At 41.5% G+C, this 21064-nt stretch overlaps 1 protein-coding gene across 7 annotated transcripts; it reads left to right on the forward strand.

The window, feature by feature from the left end:
* Positions 1–36: 36 nt before the first annotated feature.
* On the forward strand, positions 37–20549 carry asb14b (ankyrin repeat and SOCS box containing 14b). 7 transcript variants are annotated; one of them, XM_034207554.1, is made up of 11 exons: positions 17241–17283; positions 17850–18012; positions 18087–18139; positions 18224–18355; positions 18433–18591; positions 18682–18927; positions 19175–19343; positions 19434–19531; positions 19637–19968; positions 20103–20256; positions 20326–20549. In XM_034207554.1, the coding sequence occupies exons 2-11, from the start codon at positions 17888–17890 to the stop codon at positions 20499–20501; spliced, it is 1644 nt and encodes a 547-aa protein (XP_034063445.1). In that variant the 5' UTR covers positions 17241–17283; positions 17850–17887; the 3' UTR covers positions 20502–20549. The 7 variants fall into 7 exon arrangements, with proteins under 7 accessions (XP_034063443.1, XP_034063444.1, XP_034063445.1 ...); XM_034207552.1 differs by lacking the exon at positions 17241–17283 and adding an exon at positions 37–384 and having other exon boundaries at positions 19434–19968; XM_034207553.1 differs by having other exon boundaries at positions 17240–17283; positions 17855–18012; positions 19434–19968.
* Positions 20550–21064: the final 515 nt, after the last annotated feature.

Here is a 21064-nt window from a genome sequence, read left to right on the forward strand (position 1 = left end):
AGTGTATGGTGTTTTACCATCGGGTAAGAACGAAGAAAAATGCTTGTATGTGTATAATAAATTGCACTAAAACGACTTTTGCTCGGACCTTGATTTTTACCCATGCGTAAGATTCGCTGACGGGTGCCTCAGCGGCACTTTGCTTTGAGTTATATTTCTTTCTTATATTTTTATGATTTTGGCCGCTTTATAGTAAAAAACCAGCCTCATGAATGTATACTATTTTTTGGAAACCCCTTTTCTGTGGATGGCCCGCTGCAAAGAAGGATAAAAGGATGTCCTTATTGAGAATTCCGTGAGTCGCTTGGAAAGACAAAATAGAGGAAGACAGACGCCGGCCTCGTTTTTGAAATGTTTGTACGCGAGGCAGTGCGCGTGGGACTCGTGAGTAAACAAGAGGAATAAATGAATGAGTCGTGCTTGTTGTGATTTAATGGATGCATACGCAAATGAACATATGAGCCAAACGTGTCAAATGTTATGGATGGAATAATTAAACTCTTCATCAAATAAATAAGGACGTCTGTGCAAGCCAGTTGTATGGATTAACGCAGACGCAATCTGATCAAAGGAATTGAATACAATTTTAAAAGCAACTCTCAAGTAAAAATGACTGAACCTAAAACTGTCATGGAGGCCACACCAGAGGGAAACTCGGAGTGTGCACAAGAATACTAAATGAAACTAAAGCCCTGCTCACTGACGGTGGAAATGTTGATTGTATGGATATGTTTAAAACTGCTGTGGATGAATTCAATAAAGTGCATAATTCTCTCCAACAACTCTTATCTGAAGAGGAAAAGGACATTGATGTAACAGACTGGTATGAACCCAGAATTATGAACTTTAATTACTTTGTAAAGGAAGTTAAAGCATGGAGAAGAGAACGTATTGCACAACTAAATTGATCCACTGACTATCTCCAATGCCTCAAAAAGGACTACAACATCAAGGCTAAGTTAGCATCAGCAGAAAGGGCAGCTCTGGAGGCTAAGTCTGCTGCTTTAACCCTCTGGAGTCCAAGTGCACATTTATTTACGTATTTAATCATAGATTTTCGCTTGTAAGGAGTAGAAATATGATTCAGATATCTGCGGAATCGCTAGAATCGTAGCTTTTCAAGAGTATCTCCTGTGAGACTATACCCAGGGCACAGCAGCCAATATTGCCGCTCAAAGCAGCTTGATTCGGCGTTACACTGTGTGTGATTGGTGGATTTGTGTGTCAGTCAAGGACATCTCGGCCGGCCGGAAGCCATGTCGGTCTGAAATGACCAATGGACACTCTAGAAATCTAAGGACCTACCCACCAATAAAAAAACATATAACAGGTGTCTCCCATCAGTTTCAGTCTTTTAGTCTGTGAAGAAGATAGAGAAAATGGCTCGAAGGAACTTTACCGTTGCGGACGCGCTGGATTTTATTTTCGCGAGCGCCAGTGAAGAAGATGGCTCATCAGAACCTGAAGGCTTCGACTCTTCTGAAGAAGAAGAATATAGGGACAGCAGGGATCCATTTGAGAATGGGTAAGTGTAAATATAACTTGTAGTGCATTTGCCATTTTGTGAGGAGTACCGCGAAAATGAACAATGGATTTATCAACCTTTTTATTTTCCCCTCATGAACTTTTTCTCGGGACAAAATAGACTCTTGATTAGTAAACGTTTACTCTGTGTAAATGTTATTTATGTGTAAAGTTTAAACGTTATTTTGGCATGTATAAGTAAGGTTACATGTGTAGATGAATAAAAATAATCCTTTATTCGTCCCACAACGGAGACATTTATAGACATGTATTTTATTTGATCATACTGTTCTGTACAGATGAGACTTTGTCATAGACTTATTTACATGTGTGTCTGTGATAAACTTTATTTATGTGTAAACGTTATTTTGGTGTGTATAAGTAAGGTTACATGTGTAGATGCATGAGATAATCCTTTATTTGTCCCACAACGGAGACATTTAATTTATTTATGTGTGCTTGCCATTTGTGGGGAGTGCTATGTAGTACAATACGTGTGTGTGTGTGTGTGTTGTCCCACAATTTGTATTTGTTTTACAGAGGTTTCACAGCTGCCTGGGCCTAGCGGCCCACAGATTTATCCAGGAGCCTCCAGCTGTGCCTGCCACCATGTTGAGATCTGGGGCCTTCACCACTGCCATCCCCACCAAGGACTAGCGGACCAGCATCACGACAGCTGCCTGCGACGAGGTCAAGATATACACCTCAGCTCCGCCACAGCCATCACCATCAACCCGGACAGCAAAGAGGTCTCGTAGAGCACACGTACCTCCCACACAGCCACCAGCTGCCCATGCACCATCACCCCCACCTGCACAGCAGCCAGCTCCACTGTCTTGGAAGACAGGCGAAGACCCTGACACTGCTCCCCCTGTCTCCAGGTTTCAACCTGCTCGCACACCCGGGCCACAGCTCAGCTCAACAGTATCAAACAAACCCCTTGACCTGTTCAAGCTGTTCTTCAGTGCACTAACAGTACAGACACTCTGTACCAACACAAACAAGCGGGCTGCACAGGAGATGGGAAAGGGTAAAACCTACAAATGGACTGACTTGACTGTAGAGGATTTCTATAAATACATGGGGCTGCTGAAACTGGACAATGTATTGGACTACTGGAGGAAGGATCATTTTGTCAGTGTATAATGAATAGTTGGTTGAAGGAAAAAAAGTTCTGATGTTCAATATTGTAAATAGTGAGATTTTGCAGTTATATTTATATACATTGTTAGTATTATAATAAATTGTTGGTTGAAAAAAAAAATTATAATGCTCAATTATTTTCTTTTTTTACACATCACATGAACCTTGTTATGTATTATGAAGTCATTATTCAGTCCTGATATATCTCAGTCCCTGCTGTGGTGAAAGTAGAGTGATTGACAGCTGTTTTACTCAGAATTCGAATTTATAAAATTTCATTTTAGACATGAATAACACATTTATATACAGTGTAATTCAAATATTTCACTGCTTTTGTGATCCTAAGACTTTGGTAACCAAATCTAAAACACCAAAACAATTCGATCACATGAGTAAATTTGTGTTTTCACAAGAGTTTAAGATTTTCCGAAAATCGGATGTCAAATTTTAAGCTTTTGAGCTACTTATCTCATCAAACAGTGCTCTAAGTTGAGTAATTTGCATATATAGCAATACTAGAGATTGTCCTGAACATTTTGATATGTAACACATGGGTGCCATTTTAGAAGAAATACATTTAAAAGGTGATTTAAGTAAAAATCGAGAAAATACCCTTAGACTCCAGAGGGTTTTTAAAGGACATGCATGCACTGTGACTGGAGGAAACAATTCTCAAATCAAAAATGGAAAAGGTGGAGATGGAATCACAGATTGCAGCAGCAGATGCCAAAATGAGGGTACTTCTCAGCCCAAATGAGGATGCTATGAATGCTTATTTAGATGAAGTGTGGAGCAAACAGACACTTCTGTCTTGGAATTTATTGAAGTAGCTGCTGTACCTAAAACTCCACTACATAGAACAATTGTGGATTTCCATAAAATATCTCTGCAAGCAAAAGGTGCATCAAGACCACAACCGGAAAATCCTGCAATCAACACTTTTACTAAGGAAAACCTCAACACACTGGCACCGAGACAAAAGGACATAGCTGATCTCATGATAATGCAACAAAATCTATCCCTGCTACCTAAGAGAGAGGTGCCTGTGTTTAATAGTGACCCACTCTCTTATCAACCTTTCATGCATGCATTCAGATACCTAATTGAAGAAAAAACTAGTAACTACCAGGACAGGCTCTACTTTCTTGAACAGTTTACATCAGGTCAAGCCAGAGATCTGGTCCGTAGCTGTCTTCACACAAAGAGAATATTCAGAGGCCATGCAACTTTTAAAGAGACATTATGGAAATGAAATGAAAATTGCAAATGCTTACTGGATAAGGCACTCAACTGGACAGCTATCAAGCCAGATGATGGAAAATCTCTTCATGCCTACTCACTATCTCATACTACTACTACTACTCATTACCTAAGCGAATGCCTTAACGCCATGCAGGACTTGGAGTACATGGATGAGCTAGACGTCCAGGGCCGGCCCTCGGCATAGGCAGTATAGGCGAATGCTAAGGGCGCATCAACCCATAGGGGGCGCCGAAAATGTAAAAAAAAACAACACAATTTCCCGATTTTGGATCAACAAAGTACATCTTATTATCTTATACTAACAGAACTACGCCTATATTGCGTACAGCGCTCATAAACTATGGCACACACACCCCCCCCCCCCAAAAAATCAAGTTGAACTACCCCAGTCCCAGTAAAAACCAGAGGTTTATGTGAAATTGTTCTTTTTTTTAAATAATGGTTTTAGTGTGCAATTATAGGTTTTAATTTTGTATTTGTATTCATTTAAAATAAATCAAACTCCCAAAAAACGTGCACAGCTTCTGTGTGCTTTTATTAACATTGGAATTTACATTGTAAGCGGCCGCGGGGGTGAGAGCTTCAGAGAGCTCTCTCCTGAAAGACTGAGAGGCTCTGATAACCTCAGCTCAGTGAGGTAAAGGCACACCTTTATATGATCATTATAGTTATAAAAAAATAAGAGAATAGGTGAAAAACAGGTATAAAATACTGACAGTACAAAAAAGTTATTAATAAACAAGAATACAGTTTGAAAGGGGAGTGATTTGTAAAATATCCATAAAGAAAAAGAAAATCTGCTTACAGTTCTGTTTCATATGGGTGTTGAGAGATGTATCCATAGATCTCCTAATGTTGCTCTCAAAGTGCACCAGATTGATGCTTTCAACTTCAATATTAAAAAAAAAAGGCTTCCCGGGGGTGCATGCCCCCGGACCCCCTAGAATCATGTTCAAATGGATAGGAAATGGATAGGAAACTAAATACAGTTGCACATATCTTGTGTCAATATCTTTCTGTTTTGGTGGTCATGCCACAACCGTGCACGCGCAAATCATAGTGAGTGTCTGCATTTTGGGGGGGGGGGGGGGGGCGCCAACTAAAATCTTGCCTAGGGCGGCAAATTGGTCAGGGCCGGCCCTGTAGACGTCACATAAACTTTAAGACTAATTGTATCCAAGCTACCATATAAGCTCAGGGAAAGATGGCGCACAACAGCTTAAAAATATCAGAGCTAGACAGCGGCGCCGGATTCATTTCAGAAGTGGGGGGGGCAAAAAGTGCGTGTGTATGTGACATAGCCTACTTGCCAACCCTCCTTTTCGCGGGAGACTCCCGTTTTCCTCCCGGGGTCATATTTATCCCGCATTTCTCCCGATTTCTGACTAAATCTGATTTGTTTCATTCTAACATAACGCACCAAATGTTACTGTTTCCACTCGGACTTCAATACAGCTACACCATTGTTTGGTTTCCATGGTAACGTGTCTCTTTAGTAGCGCGAGCTAATGAAAGTCTGAGAGGGTCTTCAGGAGGAAGATAGTCAGAGAAAACAGAACAATAATGGACAACTCAACCCTCTGCTCACTCCTTTCCTGTACATTAAACTATACAGACCAGCCCACACATATGACAGCGCAGTTGCTCATTCCATCTCTTCTTTTTTCTTGCTACGCTCTTGTTTGACAAGCTGAATGTTGACTGGTGTTTGACTGAAGTAAGCTCTGTGAAAAGTTCCAGTTATTAACTCGGTATTTACAAAGCTGTCATCTCCAAATTTGGAGAAAGTTACAAGCCGTTTGACAGCAGCACATCTGCATATTTCACAGAAGGCTCGTTTAGTGGTTTTGCAAATAATTAACCACTCTCTGTTTTTGTACCATTCTGCATTGAAGTACCTTCTCTTTGCCCAAATAAGCTTTTATTTGCCCGTCACAATGTCCCGACAACAAACCTCCATGCAGTCGGAACCAGCCTGTTTCGGTTCAACGATGCCGGCGGCGGCGGTTTTGACAGCCTCTGCGGCCGCAGAGCTGCTGCTGGTTCATCTGGCTGCGCTGGTCAAGGGCGCCGGAAGCGGGGGGGCCAGGGGGCCATTGCCCCCCCCCCCCCACACTTTACGGCCCTGCCCCACATTTTCACAGCAGCGGATGCCGCGGAACCCTGTACACATCCCGTTTCAATAATTCCCCTCTACTCTAAAGTCGCATCTAAAAAGAACGCCATCTGATCTAGCTGTGTATATTTTGTTATTTTTGATTGTTATATTCAATCTCAGTAGCTACAGACATTTTTTAAGCTTGTAAAGGGAAGAACACAGCTCGCCTCTCACTCGCCACTCTGCTCTTCCACAGCGCCGCTTCCCCTCCCTCCGCTGACATTATGAATGTAAGGCATAGTAATCATAGATAACACCGCAGGGTCCGTTACAGTTTGTTTTCATCTGATTTCAAATAAACAAAGTCTTGGCTTTCAGAATATTAAACTAGTTTCGGCAAATTCAGATGATAAATACAGCTTTGAAGCTTAACGGCATAATTACAAGCGGAGAACGGAGTAACTTGACGTCACAGCAAGCATAACAACAGCCGGTGTTTCTCCTGAGAGTTTTCCCCGGGAAACAAACGCAAAAATACACAAACACACACACACGTATACACACACACACACTCGCGAGCTTCCCCCAGACCAGTAATCCAAACGAAAATATCTTCCCTCCGTACTACTTTGATCATTTGGTCCGCTAATAATCAATCAGATCGATCCAGAGAAGAGGAAACTTTAAGGCCTTTTTCTCAAAATGATGACTCGGTGACAGTCATTATTTAATGTGACATATTTTGCTTAATATAGTACAAAAACAATCCTGATATCATTAGAAAGCTAGGAATATCCTCTTTCCAACAGTGTATACAACTAATGTGTCTTCGGATCAATGCGACTGATTTCGATGGAGCAGGTCACTTTGCATTAGGTAAAATACAGCAGGCAGACATAACAGGAAGAATATGTACATTTTAATCCAACCAAATAGGACATTGTCACACCATTCAAATGTATCCATGTAGCCTTACAACCAATAACAAAGCTTATGTGTTTATTTGTTACGTTGTTTACGTTACGTGTTACGTTGTTCAGTGTGTGTCAGCCGTTAACCTAGATAGATAAACTTGCAAACATGTCAGAAGAACCGGCGCATAAGAAAACAAAATACAGTCAAACTAAGCTGAAATTCAACAACTTGAATGTCACATCCCTGACATCCACAACTCCCCCTGCCCCCCCCCCCCCCCCCCCAATCTGGTCGAATTCACCGAAAGCATTCTGACATTATTTTACCCAGTGTTTGGAGAAATTAAAGACTCAAATCCCACTAAAAGGATAATCACCAACAATAGGACAACTGACCTCAGAACACCTAAAAGGAGCAGTAGCTTTGCCACAGCTGTCGCCGCAACTGAACATTATGACACCAAGCTACAGGCATTTAAGGTGCGCAACCCACCTACATCAAAGCTGCCCCTGCAACCATATGTAGTTTCTGTCATGGCAAGCATGCAGTAGTGGACTGCTTAAAACTCAAATCAGAGCCGCACGACCAAAAGGTTAATTATCTAAAGACAAATGGTTACTGTTTTGGTTGCCTTGAGAAGGGTCACATGAGCAAAGACTGTAAATTCAAGCTAAACTGTCTAACATGCCAAAGGAAACGTCCAACACTGCTGCATATTGATGATTTTAAATTCAAAGCCAGTCACCCTGCAAAACGGTAGAACAGAACCAAAGCGAGCGTCCATCAACAGTGCGAAAGTATCAGCTGATCAGTCAACAGGGGCCAGTGAGGATTGTGCCCTTGCTATTGTTCCGGTGCAAGTTAAATTAGCAAAAGGAAGCAAGTATATTCAAACCTACACTGTAAGCAATTGCTGTTAATTTACAGCCAATTTTCAACCGTAATCTACTGTATTCATGTAATAAGGTTTTGTACTGTAGTTAGAAAATGCATTGTGGGCTGGCCAATGTGAAGCAGCAGCACAGGGACCCTAAACAGTATGCTAATGTTTTAAAGTACAGTACACAACAGTATTTTTTGGAAATTGGCGGTAATATTGGGGCTGGATAAGAAACGTCATTAGGAGAGCCGCTTTTCCAGAGAAGGACCCATTTCTGAGGACATGTGCGGATCAACAAGAAGTCCTGCATCATCTGTATCGATCGGGTTGTGCATCTACAAATTTGACGGTGATTAAAAACCATCTTATTTTCCAGTAGGCTATATTACTTCAAAAAATGTTTAAAATCAAACTGATGCTCAGCCAGCCAGCTGTCTAAAGTTAGCTAGGGAGTGTGTGATTTTAAAATGTCACTTATGAGGCCTCTTTGAATAGCTCAAACATTTATATTTCCTTGCATTTCAGAGTCATCGTGTTTTATCAAATGCTAACCGTTTTGGATCATCTGTGCATTTTCTTAAGATTGGTTAGCGGTTGTTGCTAGCTAGCTGATATCTTTGCCCCTTGTTAATAGCTGCAAATGCGACGAACAAACACTAAACAAACTTGACGGTTGGAATAAGTAGAAAGGTGGTTTTGAGAGGAGAGCAAGCTGATGTTAATGTGTGTTAGTGTTTATTGATTTATTTCAATGTTGATTATAGCCAACTTGGTTTATTACACTGAACAAAAATATAAATGCAACACTTTTGTTTTTGCTCCCATTTTTCATGAGATGAACTCAAAGATCTAAAACATTTTCTATATACACAAAATAACCATTTCTCTCATATTGTTCACAAATCTGAAAACATCTGTGATAGTGAGCACTTCAACTTTGCCGAGATAATCCATCCCACCTCACAGGTGTGGCATATCAAGATGCTGATTAGACAGCATGATTATTGCACAGGTGTGCCTTAGGCTGGCCACAATAAAAGGCCACTCTGAAACGTGCAGTTTTGCTTTATTGGGGGGGTCCGAAAAGCAGTCAGTATCTGGTGTGACCACCATTTGCCTCACGCAGTGCAACACATCTCCTTCGCATAAAGTTGATCAGGTTGTTGATTGTGGCCTGTGTAATGTTGGTCCACTCCTCTTCAATGGCTGTGCGAAGTTGCTGAATATTGGCAGAAACTGGAACACGCTGTCATATACGCCGATCCAGAGCATCCCAAACATGCTCAATGGCTGACATGTCCGGTGAGTATGCTGGCCATGCAAGAACTGGGATGTTTTCAGCCTCCAGGAATTGTGTACAGATCCTTGCAACATGGGGCCGTGCATTATCATGCTGCAACATGAGGTGATGGTCGTGGATGAATGGCACAACAATGGGCCTCAGGATCTCGTCACGGTATCTCTGTGCATTCACATTGCCATCAATAAAATGCACCTGTGGTCGTCATCCATAACATATGCCTGCCCATACATAACCCCACCACCACCATGGGCCACTCGATTCACAACATTGACATCAGAAAACCGCTCACCCACACGACGCCGTCTGCCGTCTGCCCTGAACAGTGAAAACCGGGATTCATCCGTGAAGAGAACACCTCTCCAACGTGCCAGACGCCATCGAATGTGAGCATTTGTCCACTCAAGTCGGTTACGACGACGAACCGGAGTCAGGTCGAGACCCCGATGAGGACGACGAGCATGCAGATGAGTTTCCCTGAGACGGATTCTGACAGTTTGTGCAGAAAGTCTTTGGTTATGCAAACCGATTGTTGCAGCAGCTGTCCGAGTGGCTGGTCTCAGACGATCTTGGAGGTGAACATGCTGGATGTGGAGGTCCTGGGCTGGTGTGGTTACACGTGGTCTGCGATTGTGAGGCCGGTTGGATGTACTGCCAAATTCTCTGAAACGCCTTTGGAGACGGCTTATGGTAGAGAAATGAACATTCAATTCACGGGCAACAGCTCTAGTGGACATTCCTGCTGTCAGCGTGCCAATTGCACGCTCCCTCAAAACTTGCGACATCTGTGGCATTGTGCTGTGTGATAAAACTGAACATTTTAGAGTGGCCTTTTATTGTGGCCAGCCTAAGGCACACCTGTGCAATAATCATGCTGTCTAATCAGCATCTTGATATGCCACACCTGTGAGGTGGGATGGATTATCTCGACAAAGGAGAAGTTTGTAGCCTTTATTTAACCAGGTGAAACAGTTCTGATTTCAGGCGCTTCATTGGTATCAACCCAGAGAGAGGAACAAAGGCCATCCGGGGCAAGGTTGTCTCCAAGAAGACGGCTCACTATCACAGATTTTTTCAGATTTGTGAACAATATTTGAGAGAAATGGTTATTTTGTGTTTATAGAAAATGTTTTAGATCTTTGAGTTTATCTCATGAAAAATGGGAGCAAAAACAAAAGTGTTGCATTTATATTTTTGTTCAGTGTATACATTTCAGCACGAAGATTGATACAGGTGGTACAGAAAAGCAGCCAGTAATTAATTATACTGGGCTTCTTGTTGACATATTTTAGCATAATCAACATTAATGCATAATATGTTTCATTATGCCTTTGGTTAGTGTCTTTGTCTGTTCTCTACAGGTGTCTGCCACCGCAGCTGACGTTGAGACAACCCTCACTCTACCTGCAAGTCCTCGTCTGATACTGCTTGGTATGCATTTCATTGATAGACATATTATATATCAGATTAGCCATTGTTCTTTGAGTTTACAGATTTGTACGACGGTGAGATGCATTCTGATGTTGCTATTACTTTAAGTTTCAGGTGGAACCGGGCAAGTCACTACTGGACGATGGATGATCACCCTTGAGGGCCGTGTCATATCTGAGGTCATCACACCAACCTTTTTGACGGGACTTGTTGCCGTCTTTGCGATCTACTATATTTCAACCTGCAGTATCAGGAAGAGGCAGCCTGTACTCTGGAATTCATTCAGAGGTAAGACTCCTTTCATTTCCTCGTAATCATTATGTTTTTTTATTTACAATTTAAAATCTTTGAAACCTGAATAACCACAAATCATTACTTTGCTCACTTAAAGGGATATTTTGGATTTTTTGACACAGACATTAACTCAGGCAGGCAGTCAGAAATGTCCCTGCCAGCTGGTCAATTGTTAGGCAAAAATGCAGAACATGGGGTCAGGTAACAAAATGTTCAAGCCTAAAAAAATAAAAAAAACATGAACCATTCACACGAGAATACAACATATATTGAGTAATTCTGCTGCTTGAACTCTCTATATCTTGAAATTATTTTCTTTGTTAATTATGTGTATTACTATTCAGTGGAGCCAATTCCCATATCAAGCCGCCGATAATCTTGAATAGAGGCGTAATGTGTGAACAGGCTCTAGTGCGTAGTAATACACTGGCAATTTTCAACATATGAAATAGTTCCAAGATATAGAAGGGTCTGATAGGAAAAATCTAGCAGCGGAATTACACTAAATACCTCATTATGTCAGTACCGGTTAATAACTCATATCACATTATGGAATAAAACCCAAACTACCCCTTTAAGAAAACAAAGTGTTCCTAATAGTTTTCCATTTAGTCTCTGATCTTAAAACATTTCTGATTTCAAGCGCTTCATTGGTATCAACCCAGAGAGAGGAACAAAGGCCATCCGGGGCAAGGTTGTCTCCAAGAAGACGGCTGTGATCGTCCAGAAGAAGTCTGCCACAGTCAACACATACGTCTCCACACCACTGAAGAACCTCCTTGACTTTGAATGGGACTTCATATACTGTAGGTCAGTGAGCTCTCTCTCGTCTCTCACTCGTGTGTTGTTTTGACAGACTGACGTTGCTACATTATGCCACTAGACACTTTGGTATTACCAGCTTTATAAGCATTGTTATTGTACATTCCCGATTCTAGTGTTATTTTTGATTAATTATTTTTGTGTGTTGCAGTGGCAACACTGGTAAGGAGAGGAACAAGGTCCAGCAAGGTGTTGGTCATCTATCTGAACCAGAAGATTCCTCTTTGTATCAGAACTGTCCACACCCACCCAGAATCTTCTTGAAGTTAAGCATACACCTACCTCATATTGCTGTCCATGAACTTAAATTATAATAAAGATTATTGTGTTACCTGATATCTGCCTGCTCCTCGTGTGTGTGGGTTGATTGGGGGATTAAAGAACTGGGTGCCAGCAAGTGGGCCATTACATAGAGGGCTCACTCACGACATATATTTTCAAATTGGCCTTGATGCACATTTAAAACATTTTCTTACTGATGTATATTTTCAAAATGGTCTTAATGCACATTTAAAAAATGTTCTTAATAGTACCGTTTGTTTTCTAAATGTTGCTTATAATGCATTTGTTAAAAAATGTTCTTACTGATTTTTTTTTTTTACAGTAGCGGTATTTATGTGGACACTGCCAATTTAAATAAAAGTGTGTTTGCATTAAATCCTTTCCAAATTGTTTATTACTTATTTTGCATAATTTTCATAATAATGCATATTTTAAGCAGATGTATGTAGCAGAAACAATATATATGTAATGTTAATTTAATTAATAATGACTTTTTAGATATTCTAAACTGCTAAATTGAGTTGTTGTTTTATCAATCTACTGGCAACCCCCTAACCAGAATGTTACTATGAATTATTTAATTTTTTACAGTAATAAACTGAAATTGTTCAACAGTATGAATACTGTATAATTTCAGTATATTGCTGGCGTCTCTGCTGCCAGTATTTTACTGTTAATTGAAAAAATACAGCAGTATATTGTATTTTATTTTTACAGTAAGAGGCTGTAAAGTCATTTCACAGTATGAGTATTACAGTAAAGTACAGGCGTCTGTGCTGCCAGCACTTTGCTGTTATTTGACAGGAACATTTGTTACAGTGTACGCCTTTCTTGACCCTGGGAGCACGGCCACATTCTGTACTGAAAACCTAATGAATCAACTGAATACCAAAGGACGAAAAACTGAAATTCTACTCCGCACAATGGGACAAAAAAGGAATGCAAAAAGCTATTAAATCACAGGACTGGAAATAGGAAACATAGATGGAGGACAATTTATCAACTTGCCTGAAGTGTACACAAAAACTAAGATTCCTGTCTCAAAGGAAAACCTTCTCACACAATCCGATCTTGAAAAATGGCCTCATCTCAGTCAGCTTAAAATCAAGGAAATTGATGCAGACATTGAAATGCTGATAGGGATGAATGTTCCCAAAGCCTTGGAACCCTGGGATATAATCCACAGTCAGGGTAATGGACCATATGCAGTGAAGACAATGTTTGGATGGGTGGTCAATGGGCCCCTCAAATCTCACACTGCTATGGATACTTCTGAAACAATGTCGGCAACAGTCAATATAATTTCACTGGATAATCTGAGGGACCAGCTAGTCTCACAGTACAACCAGGATTTCCCTGAAAAGGAATATGAGGAAAAAAGAGAGATGTCATGTGAGGACAGGAAATTCATGGACCTGGCTGAAAGTTCAATAATCATCAAAAATGGACATTACCACTGACCTCTACCCTTCCGTGATAAGGACTTGGCCCTGCCTAACAATTACAACATGGCACTACGTCGCACAAACAACCTTGCTGGGAAATTCAAGAGGGATTCAGTTTACGCTGAAGAATATAAAGCCTTCATGGCAAAGGTACTGGAAAAGGGCCATGCCGAAAAAGTTCCACAAGATCAACTTCAAAGATCAGACGGCAGGCTCTGGTACATACCGCATCATGGGGTTTACCATAAAAGAAAGAAGAAACTCAGGGTTGTATTTGACTGTTAGAATCATCCCTGAAGTGCACAGAGCTAAACCAGTTGAGCAACTAGATCTGGACAAAGAAAAAACACCTCTAGAAAGAGTTCTAGGCATCCAGTGGAATATCGTGAGAGATACTTTTACCTTCACTGCTGCCATCAAACACAGAGTTCCTACAAGAAGAACAGTTATTTCTATTGTCAGTTCTATTTACGACCCCCTCGGTTTCCTTTCACCATTCATCCTCAAGGCCGAGCAAATCCTTAGAGGACTCTGCATTGATAAGTGTGGATGGGATGAACTTATCCCAGAACACCTTTCAAAGTCATGGCAAAGATGGATAACAGAACTAGATCAGCTGAGCAGATTTGAAGTGGACAGGTGCATGAAGCCTGAACATTTTGGACTCATAAGGACTGCTGAGCTGCATCACTTCTGTGACGCAAGTGAAACGGGGCATGGCACTGCAAGCTACATTAGATTTACGAACCACAAAGGAGATACTCATGTGTCATTCATTCTCGGGAAATCCAGAGTTAATCCTCTGAAGCAAATCACCATTCCCAGACTGGAGCTCGCAGCCGCTACACTTGCTGTAAAAGTTGACAGGATGTTACAGAAGGAACTAAACATGAAACTACAGAAATCAACCTTCTGGACAGATAGTACATCAGTACTAAAATACAACCAAACAAAAAGATTCCATACCTACGTTGCTAATAGGATAGCAGTGATTCACAACTTGTCCCAAGAAAGCCAATGGAGGCATGTAAGTTCCAAGGACAATCCAGCAGACTTTGCATCACGTGGATTGAATATTGAACCTTTCTTGGAGTCCACAAGATGGTTGAATGGCCCTGACTTCCTTTCAAAGGAGGAAGGTAGGTGGCCCGAAGTGCCAGAGGATCTTGGCCACATCCTCCTTAATGATCCGGAGATTAAAAAGGACATCTCTGTGAATATAACAGCTTGAAAATAAATAACTGTGCAACCACCGACCTCATTGAACACTACTCCTCTCGGAAAAAACTACAGAGAGCAGTTGGTTGGTTGTTGAAACTCAAAAGACTGCTTCAATCTAAAAGAGCTAAAGCACCAGTGACCCGCTCCAAAACTGCAGAAAGACAACAAGGACTATCTGTGGAGGATTTGGAGGAAGCAGAGAAATCCATCATTCACTATGAACAAGAGCGCTACTTTGAATCTGAGCTGATGCTGCTAAGGAAAGGAAAAGCTGTTAAAGCTGACAGCCCCTTACGCAAAGTTGATCCTATTCTGGATAAAGGTATCCTATGGATTGGAGGACACATAAGTACATCTGCTATGCCAGTAAATTTGAGAAACCCGATAATCCTTCCAAAAAACTCCCACATATCCAAACTGATTCTACGCGATATTCATCAGCAGGTCGGACACTCTGGGAGGAACCACATGCTCTCCAGACTAGGCCAGAAATTCTGGTTACCCTCTGCCAACTCTTCTGCAAGGAAAATAATAAAGGCTTGTGTTTTTTGTTGATGCATGCAGGCTAGAGTTGGAGAACAAAAAATGGCTGACCTACCTGAAGATCGTGTGGCTCCAGACCTTCCACCTTTCTCTCATGTGGGAATTGACTATTTCAAACCCATCGTGGTTAAAAGAGGTCGAGGCCATGTGAAGCAGTGGGGGGGTAATATTTACCTGCCTTGTGAGTCGAGCTATTCATCTGGAGGTGGCGAGTACCTTAGATACTAACTCCTGCATCAACGCCATAAGGCGGTTTTCATGTCGAAGAGGACCAATTCTAACAATCAGAACAGATTGTGGGACCAACTTTGTAGGCGCTCAGAAAGAACTGGAGACTGCTCTAAACCAGCTTGATAAGAAAAGGATCCAGAATTCCCTGCTCTCTGAGCAAGTCAGGTGGCTGTTCAATCCCCCATCAGGAGCACACTTTGGAGGAGTGTGGGAAAGACTGATCAGGCTGGTGAAAAAAGTACTCTTTTCAGTTCTTAAACATCAGGTCATGGATGATGAAATGCTACAAACAGTCTTTTGGGAAGTTAAATCTATTCTCAATGACAGACCAATCACAACTGTGTCAGCTGATCCTAATGATTTAGAACCCCTCACGCCAAACCACCTGCTGCAGCTGAAAACCAAACCACTCTTACCACCTGGACTCTTCTGCAAAGATGACCTCTACACCAGAAATAGATGGAGACGAGTTCAATACATTGCAGACCTCTTCTGGCAGAGGTGGGCTAAAGAATATCTGCCACTCATGCAGCAAAGGCAAAAGTGGGTCAACACTAGAAGGAATCTTCAACCCAACGATATTGTGTTCATCGTCGATGAAACAGCACCAAGGAACTCATGGCCCCTCGGCCGTGTGGTTAAAACCCTGCCTAGACCCAAAGGTCTGGTCAGAAGTGTGTTAGTTCAGACCAAGCCAACTGAGCCAAGAGCTAGCCAATGCCCTACACCTTATCCCCTGCACACACACTATCTTTCTTACATCTTTCCATACACAAACCTCTCTATTTCAAACTACACTAATACCCTTTTGACTATTGTCTCCTGCCTCAGGGATAGTGAGTGGTGATACCACAAAAGACACTGATGTAGCATGAACTTTGGGGGGGGATCTAAGTGGGGGCTAATTGAAATGACTTGTTGAATGTATATATGCATATTAGTAGATTTTGTATGATAAACAGAAATGTGATTTCATATTTTGCTTATTTTAAAATATTTAAAGGTGTTTCCTGGCTCGATAGAATGTTTTGTTGTAATTGATTTGCTATAGCATCACAATTAGGGGCCGGAATGATTAAGCCATATCTAGGAGCTAATATTATTTAATAGTTATCCATTTATTTTATTGTTCTTTTTTGTTTATAGTAAATATTTATTTTAATTCTTACTTAAGTTGATCAAATAAGTTGTAATATGCCTCTGTTTTGTAAAGGCAGCCTTTGGGCACCGGGGGATGGGAGACCTGCTCATTATAAATCTGGGAAACAGGTGGTAGTGGGCGGCGCACCCGATAGGCCTATGTTTTTTTTTACCATCGGGTAAGAACGAAGAAAAATGCTTGTGTATAATAAATTGCACTAAAACGACTTTTGCTCGGACCTTGATTTATACCCATGCGTAAGATTCGCTGACGGGTGCCTCAGCGGCACTTTGCTTTGAGTTATATTTTTTTCTTATATTTTTATGATTTTGGCCGCTTTAGGAGCCAATATGGTCATACTTCATGTCTAGACTCTCCGCACTCTCGTTGTTATACAGGCGTTCATGAGTTCCAGCACAAAACAGTACAGCAACGACATAACCTTTAGCTATGAATTATCACAAAATAAACAGTGAAAACATACACTAGTTCATGCATATGTAAATAATAGCCTACTCTTTATTTTTGTATTATGTCAGTAATGTTGTTATGAGCGCACATGCATGAGCTGCATGGTGGCAGTTGTTGCAGGGCTCAGTGGGTCAAAGCTAGGTGCTGGCTGTGAAGACCCCGTGATCTGATATTTATAGTGGTATATGTATAAATAGCTGCAGCATGTGTGTGTGCTGAGGAGCCTGCTGGCAATACTGTTTTGAAAGCCAACGAAGGCGCACAGCCATCTGACTGAAGGTAAACACCAGATAATAAATAAATAATGCATATGGTGAAAAATGAGGGTGTGGAGTGTGCTGTGTAGGCAACCTGTTTAAATGTGGCTATCGATCTTCCATGTTATGTTATTGAATGTGTCAGGTAACTTGATAGCATTTGGGATTTTGTTGTTGAAGTATTTCTTGTTACATCTCCTTTGATAATTTAAGATTAATATTAAGTACATGCTCACTGCAATCATTCATGCAGTTTGAATCTCCATTAATTTAATTCAATCACCATGAGAGGTGTATTCTGTAAATTATCTGATCTCACATGGCCTGTTAAGTTAGTGCTGCTATGCAAAAATCTAGGACAAACAAGGACTGCATGGAATCATTATAATCCAAATCTTTGTTTTGGTATCCGTCAGCCCATTTTTACATCTAATTCAACGACAGGAATAAGTATGTCAGCAACTCCTGTGATTAACTGCACTGAGCTTTTGTGAACTTTTCCCTGTCAGTATTCAGGGCTGCAGGTGGTGTTCGAGTTTTCGGGTGCCATATTTAAAAGTATTGTCTCCCTTATGGCTGTCTCCCCAGGGCAGTTCCTTGTGCGTTGACCCTTTCTGGACCTACAGATGAACAAAGAGACAGAAGATGACTTTTATCAATCGGAGGACGACTTGGATGAGGATGAGGCGACGCAATATATAATTGAACAAAGCCTGATTGAATATAGAAAACTCAAAGGATTGAATCCAAGGTTGATCTCCGACCACCTAAATAACCCTATTTCTCTATACAGTATCTCTTCATCATTTACATTTCTCTCAACAGCGATCTGAAACCCAGTAAAGACCCTGATGAGATTTTCAAAGCAATCAAGGAGGGTGAGCTGATGTAATTCTTAAACCTGTCCAAACTCATTTTCATTAGATCTTGCCATAGTTCTGAGAAAATGTACTCATGTTTAGGTGATGAAGATGCCCTTAACAGACTGGCAGCGCAACCAGAGGCTCTGTCAAGAGTTGATGAACGAGGATGGATCCCGCTGCATGAAGCTTCGGCGCAAGAGAATAAAAAGATACTAGAGATTATCTTCTCAGGTAGCGATGTTACTAAAAGTAATACTCTTTTCGATTTTTTATTTAGGCACGTTTTTATTAGTTGTTTTATGTTCCAGCATCACCTCCAGGTGCAGCACAGTGTCGTACTCTGAAGGGTGAGACACCACTGTTTCTGGCTGTGGTTCATGGAGTCAGAGACAACGCTACATTCCTGTTACAGAACGCCAGTAGCCCAGATCTCCAGAATGATGAGCAAGACTCTCCATTAGTGGCAGGTATCTGACATCTGAATGCTAAGTTTATCTCATTTTGCACCCACCCAAAGATATTTGCCCATTTGTATAATTACCTTCTTTGCCTCTTAGCAATTCTGAATGACCAGTATGACTTGGCCACACTGTTGCTTCGCTACAGAGCCAACGTGGACCAAACAGGACCTCTAAACAGGACAGCTCTACACGAGTCAGCCTTTTTAGGTCTGGAGAACTTTGTCCATTTGCTCCTTGAATCATGTGCCGACCCAAATGCCCGTGACATCAAAAAGAAAACTCCCCTGGCTCTGGCTGCACAAAATGGACATCTGAATGTGGTGGAAGCCCTGTTACAAAAAGGTATTGTTAAAGTGATTTAACTTCCACTTTGGGCTTAATATTTCACCTGATAAGCTCAGAGTAAAGCGCTTTTGTTTTCGTAAACTAGAGGGGAGTAACTCACACCAGAGTGATTTTGGTAAGACAATCCTGTTACTACATTACATTACTGTGCGTTTGACCCTCTTAGATTAATAACATATATTTTCCAGGTCTGAGAAATGGCTGTTAAATGTAAATTCTAACAGCATCTCTATCTATTTTGTAGGAGCCAATGTGTGTTGCGAATCAGAGTCAGGCCCTGTCTTGTTTGATGCAGCGGCATCAGGAAACCCTGACATTATCTCCTTGCTGCTGGACCATGGAGCAGATCCCAACCAACCTCTTTCCAGTGGCCATCTGCCAATTCACCGTGTGGCCTACCATGGACACATACTGTGAGGAATATGTTACATCTAACTTTCCTACTTTTAAAATAGAGGTTGAACCCCCTGTCATGTTCTGACATTAGGATTATTCACCAACAGGGCACTGGAGCGCCTCATCCCAGTCACTAAACTGAAGGCTGTAAAGGAAGGCGGGATGAGTCCTCTCCACTCTGCAGCCGCTGGGGGACATGCTCATTGTGTGGAGATACTGCTCAAAGCTGACTACGATCCTAACTTCATGCTTCACACAAGTGTGCGCTGCAATTATGATGATGAGCGCAGGTCTGCCCTCTATTTTGCAGTGTCCAACAATGATCTTCAGTGCACCCGCCTGCTGTTGGAGGCCGGGGCAATGGTGAACCAGGATCCTATCAATTGTTTGCAGCTGGCTCTCAGACAGGGCCACTATGAAATGATCAACCAATTGCTGAAGTTCGGGGCGAATGTAAATTACTACTCTCGTGTCAACACCACTCACTTCCCCTCAGCTCTGCAGTACGCCTTGAAAGACGAGGTCATGCTGAGGATGATTCTGAACCATGGATATGATGTCAAGCGTTGCTTTGACTGTCCGTATGGGGACACTTCCCATGACTATGGTCCTTGGGCGACCTCAATCATCAAAGACCTGGTGGTGAGGTGAAGCTAGTCTGTGAGAGAAAATGCTGTTAACATTTGAAGAATAAGGAGAAACTGGCAGGGGAATCAGTGGAGTAGGTCAAGGTTTTGTTTTGACTGCCACGTGTGTCTTTGTGTTTGTCCTTCCAGTTCTGTGAGGTGATAACAGTGTCCTGGCTTAAGCACTTATCTGCTCAGGTGGTGCGCATCATGCTGGACTACACCGACCACGTCTCCTTCTGCACCCAACTCAAAGACACCTTGAAGGAGCAGAAACAGTGGATGGAGATCTGTCATATTCAAAGTGAGAACTGAAGGATATTAATTACATTTTTTTGCATTCATTGATTTAACTGACTTGATTTACACTCAGGTAATACACGAAGCCTGAAGCATCTGTGTCGGTTGCGGATAAGGGAGCATCTCAGTCACCTGCGCTTGAGATCCCCAGTTTTCATCAATTATCTTCCTCTTCCTCCCAGGCTGAAAGACTACATACGCTACAAGGAGTTTGATGTATACAGCAGAGGCAGTATGGTGAACCCATAGTGAAAACACATTAGCTGCCACACAACTGGAATAAAGGGACAAAGACAATCAGTGTTCATTATTTAAGTTTTTCATGTACTTTAATGATTGAAATAATATTTGTACAAACCTGTAAGTGTTTTTAGCATTCTTTATTTTTACATTAGGTTACATTACATGTTAGAAGCTTTTATCCAAAGCGACTTACATAATCAATACTGTGGGCAATCCCCACAGGAGCAATTTGGGGTGCAGTGTCTTGCCCAGGGACACAACGACATGCTGACTGCAGTGGGACTCGAACTTGCTATCCTCTATCGCTAGCCTTTATTACCACTCACCTGGTTAAATGGGTCCTAAAGAAACAATTTGAGAAATTATGTATCTTTGTTTCACAACCAGTCTTATAACAATAAGATCACCATTTTATAATGTGAGTACAAACAAATCGAAAAGTGAGATGGCGTTAAAGCATTAAACCTGTATGCATAAAAAAAGCTTTAACAATGTAATATAAACATTAAAACATGTTTATGATTCTTGAGTCTGTCTCAGGCTCTTTGTCATAATCTGGTGGTATAATA

This window comes from Gymnodraco acuticeps, unplaced genomic scaffold (assembly GCF_902827175.1).
Source record: "Gymnodraco acuticeps unplaced genomic scaffold, fGymAcu1.1, whole genome shotgun sequence".
Lineage (NCBI taxonomy): Eukaryota > Metazoa > Chordata > Actinopteri > Perciformes > Bathydraconidae > Gymnodraco > Gymnodraco acuticeps.